Source organism: Elephantulus edwardii, unplaced genomic scaffold, assembly GCF_000299155.1.
Source record: "Elephantulus edwardii isolate Elephantulus edwardi_28Jun2011 unplaced genomic scaffold, EleEdw1.0 scaffold00067, whole genome shotgun sequence".
Taxonomy (NCBI): Eukaryota; Metazoa; Chordata; class Mammalia; order Macroscelidea; family Macroscelididae; genus Elephantulus; species Elephantulus edwardii.
In genome coordinates this window covers 15,935,503-15,940,390 of record NW_006399817.1, presented here as the reverse complement: position 1 = coordinate 15,940,390, position 4,888 = coordinate 15,935,503, and the positions used below count along the sequence as shown (strand labels likewise).

The 4,888-nt window shown below is 31.9% G+C and overlaps 1 protein-coding gene across 3 annotated transcripts in view; it reads right to left on the bottom strand.

The window, feature by feature from the left end:
- Positions 1-290: 290 nt before the first annotated feature.
- Positions 291-4,888, bottom strand: part of AEBP2 (AE binding protein 2) — a 106,380-nt gene continuing 101,782 nt past the window's right edge. The window contains exons 8-9 of one of the 3 annotated variants that reach the window (XM_006888446.1): positions 2,866-2,892; positions 291-2,311 (exon numbers count right to left, since the gene is read on the bottom strand). In XM_006888446.1, the coding sequence (XP_006888508.1) occupies positions 2,266-2,311; positions 2,866-2,892 (73 nt within the window). In that variant the 3' untranslated portion in view covers positions 291-2,265. Of the gene's footprint in view, positions 2,893-4,888 lie in introns of all 3 variants that reach the window. The other 2 variants (XM_006888448.1, XM_006888447.1) reach the window with 2 other exon arrangements.

Below are 4,888 nucleotides of genomic sequence, written 5' to 3'. Positions count from 1 at the left end.
AAAATACAAACATAAATGGTGAAATGTTTAGCTATTTATAAGGATTAAGGAATCTAATGTAAAGTTCAGGATTTTAAAAAAAAGCCTAGTATAGCAATGCATACTGTAAATATTAAAGAACTTTTACTAAATTTTAAAGTACTGGCTTATTTTCAAGATTAATACTAGATTAACTTAAATGCAAATTGTGTGTTCTAAATTTATTTTGCCAAAATATTTTAGCAACTAGACCAAGAATTGGTAAACTTTTTATGGGCCAGACAGTAATTATGTTAGACTTGGAAGAGCATAAGACTCACTACTCAACTCTGCCCCTATAGATAGAAATCTTTCACAGGCAATATACAAATTCATGGGCATGCTAATGGGCTGTAATTCACTCAACGTCAAAATAAAACAATTTTAGATAAAAGATTATTTCAGGTGCCTTGCTACACCTGTATCATATATGGGGCGGGGATAAAAGAGACATATAGATATTAATTAATGAACATTATAATTTCACACTCATTTTCCAAAGATAACTAATGTGTATAATAACAAGTTATAAAACTAGCCCATTTTAAATCCATATTCTCTCTGGTGTGTTAATAATAATAAGGAATCAAGGCAGACAAGCAGCAAAAGATCTAAGTGAGTACTAGAGGCCAATCAAAAACCATGGAATTTGGGTCTTTTTCCTTCTAGAAAGGATAAATTTATTCATGTGCCTATAGGAAAAGTATTAGATGTACATTTTCTGATGTCATTTAAAAACTGAAGTGTTACAATTCTGAAGCTAAATGTCATTTGCTTTTGTTTTATTTGAAAAAATACTCAGGCCAAGGTCTACAATCATCAGTCAATTAAAAATTACAAGAACATGAAGCAATAAAATAAAAATACAAGTACCAACTATATATCTGACACATTTCTATTTGGCAATTTCGTAACAAGTCAAAATAAAAAAAGAACAAAGGAGATTGAAGATTACTTTGTAGACACAAAATAAAGCAATCGATGAAGTGCTTGAGCAAATTCAGAAAACAAAAAAATACACTACTTTTCTTTTAAAAAATAAAATCACAATTGCTACAGATCACATTGATAATACCCTTATTAAACAACCATTCCAGAATGTCTTAATAGCAGTGCTTTTATTTGCACTTACTTAGTTTTATATGACTCATTTCATTATATAGCTCTTAAACTCATTGTAACGAATACATTTTCCTGTAATTTTTATTTCAAAATTTTTTAAGCAAATGACAAATGATTAATGTATCATGAACTTTCCCCATTTTGGAACCAAAGGCTTAATTCTATTATTACTTCTTTAAAAAATTTAGTTTAAAAACTGCTGGTTTTTCTATTTACTGTAGTAAAGTGAAAACTCCTCAATCAGGAGTATTTTCTGCAGTTTGACTGCAAATAACCATATACTTTACAATATGTCCTTCCAACAGTAAGGAAATAATTGATTTCACGGTCACTGTCAGAAATGAGTGCCATAATTCTATTATGGGTACAAGTCCTCCCTAAAAGACCTTCTGGAAGGATGTTCAATGTGTTTTGTTCTTCTAGATATTAACAGTAGTACATAGTCCCTTAAGTCTGCAAAAGACATTTATTGTTAAAGAAGGTGCTTTATTAACAATTCCTCTGGCAGCACTAGTGAATTACAATATCCTTCAATATTATTTCTACCATAATATATACATTTTCCATGCCTCTAGAAAAACATCTACAGTACATTTCATAATATAAAAATATATTACAAATCTGCCAAATTATTTACAAGCAATGTTCTATTATCTCTATGCAACATTTGTTTGATACAATACTAACAAGTTACACATATTTCCATTTCTGTAAGTTAAAAAAAATCCATATGGCTTCTTGCTTACCAAGCAAGAAAGTGATTTAATTTTCGTTTTCAAAGCCAACTTTGGTGCATAAAAGATTCAGTCTGAAGATACTTTAAAAAAAATACAATTTTTCTTATATTAAGAAAAAGAACTAAAACCCCAAATGCTTTCCTCAGAAAAAAAAATTAGTCTTATATATAGTTTAAAATGAAAATATGAGGATTACTCAAATCATTTGAAAGAGAGGTTTTTCAAAAACCGTTAACAGATGACTTTTATAGGTAAGTATTAACATACTGTACTCCATGAGAAAGCCCTAGTCCTGATAAGGGAGCCACCAGACATACTGCAACACTCTTTAACAGTAATTTTCAGCCCTAATTTGATAGACGAATTTTTGGTTGATTGCAAATGTCGTTCACTGTTTGCTTAAATACAAACTGAACATTTTTCTTATCAGAGTTCTGCAAAAGAACACAAATGGCAACCAATCACATCTATTTATCATAATTGAAAGGTAAATTATCTCTTGATAATTTTCACTGTCTAAATATTTCCTAATGACTTCAGATCAGTAGACACTGTCAAGACAATATCCTTACAGTGCTTTTGGTAATTTTAAGGGCATATATTTTAATTTCTTTTTTTTTTCAAATAATAACTACTGTAACTACTAAAGGGGGAAAAAGCAGCTTAAAGCAGCAAGCATGCAAAGCCTTTAGAAGCTGTTCCGCTAAGTTGCCAAAAGAGTGTTTGCTCAGTCTCCCACAGTACCATTCCATGAAAATGTGGATATACAGTAATATATTAATATATTCCACAGAAGAGTCTATGTCATTCACAGAATGCTTACACTAAGCATAAATATTACCCTAAATACTGGATTTAAAAAAAAAATAAAAATAAAAAAAAGGAAGGGGTTTGACTCTAATGTGCAACTTTTCCTAAGCCCATTGTCAGTGACTAAGACTGCAGGTGTCCCCGCTTGTTTGCTTTTATGTATTTATTTATTTTTTACCTCTTCAACCTCTTCTGCGGCATTGTTCTAGGAAAAGAAAAAGAAAGAGGTTTATTATTTAACTGAATAAAAATTAAATTGAACACTTGAAAGGAGACAGTAAAAAATTCTTATGTTATATGGTAAGTATATGTTAAATTTTAATTAACAGAAAATTACTTTTGATTTATTATTCCCACATGATCAAATCCCTCAGGATGAGTTCTCAAGTTTTTTCCTTAATTCTTTGTAGGCAGCCTGCTAATACATTTCTATAAGAAAGATTCTTGTGTAAACAACTTGGATTTTATCAACTACTATTTAAACCAGTCCCCAGAGGTGTCACAAATTATTTGTGCTCCTTTTTTATCCTAAAGGATGGCAGTTGTAATCCACTCAGAGGTACTGTGGAAGAGGGAAAACACAACCCTGCTTCAACTGAGATTACAACTAAGAAAACCCTATGGAACAGAGTTCAACACGTGAGGTCACACCATCAGTTGAAATCAACCTGATGGCAACTTGTGATAGATAGGACTTTAAAATCAATGTTTAAATACAGTATGATTTTTAACTTCATTTTGAAGTTAAATACATTTCTGGAACACTTGCCATGTATTTATGTAAAAATTATTTATCCTAGGGGAGCTCTGGTGGCCTAGTGGCAAGAAGCTGAACTGCAATCCCCAAGGTTCAAATCCGCCAGACACTCTTGCCGGAGAAGGAGGGGTCATCTCCTCCTGTACCAGTCAAATATGATTTGACGGTACATACACACACACAAACAAAATAATAAAATTTAAAAAAAATTATTTATCCTAAAATTTAGAATAATTATGAACATTTCTAATTTTGGAATAATTTTTCTATTTCACACCTTATCGAAATCCAGTAACCAAGAAAAGATGCTGCACTCAAGGTGAATATAGGGGCATCTATAACTGTGCCAATTTAGGGCTGATTTTGTTTTAATTTCAGAAGTGTAGAAGCACAAACTCTTCAGAATCAAAATTAAATGTTAAAAAATTAATGCAGAAGGACCATTAAATCCACAGGGGGGAAAAAACAAGACTCATACTGCATGTACGCTGTGTGATTCCTATGCATTTTAGACAAGTTCTAAGCTTGAATGGTATCTTTAATCACTGCAACTAAAATGATCTAAATTTCTTCTCACATAGCAGAGAAGCAACAATAAAAAACTGGTAAGTAAAAGACCCTTACAGGTAAAATACAATATGGAGGCAGAAACAGGTCAGTCTCAATGTAAGATTCATGGCTTTAATCAACCCTCTACCTAAATAAGGATGCAAATACTGGTCACTTTAATCACCTCCTTCAAAGAGTAAAAAAGAAACAAGCCCAAAACATTAATCATCAATAAAAGTACTTTTAATGAATATTAAATATTAAAAGACTGAAACATTCCCATATTTTTAGTAGTGTATTTTCCTCAACCCTCCTTTAAAGGCATTTCACAGTTCTATACTAATACCTTTTGGAAGCAGGAATGGCATCCACTTCCTAAATAACGTGCCTCTGAACACTCTATGAACTTTGATAAATGCCCATAGTTATAAAGGGGCTTCAGGCCTTTTGTTCACAGGGTTGCTATGAGTCATGCTCGACTCAAAGGCAATCAACAACAACACACTAATATCTAGATAAAGAATCTCACAAAGAACAAGTTTACTGTACTCAGTACTTTTCACCAATCGTCGTTAAGAAAAAAACACTTCTGAAAGAGGGAAAATAAAGAGGATCAACATTTTTGGTAGCAAGGACCATCATGTTAAAAATTTCATTTTCAGAAGAAAGGACAAAAATACAGGAATCTAATCAGACAGATGAACATATGAATAATCAAACAAAGTTTTGGGGTTTTGGTTTTTTTCTCAGAAGCATTCATTCATTCATTCATTTATTTTCTTTTTTCCCCCCTCTTGTTGTGAGCCATGAAACTGGATCTGACTGGCACAGAAGGAGACTGTCCCTTTTTCTGCAACAGAGCATCTGGTGGATTTGAACCGTATAGCTTCGGGAC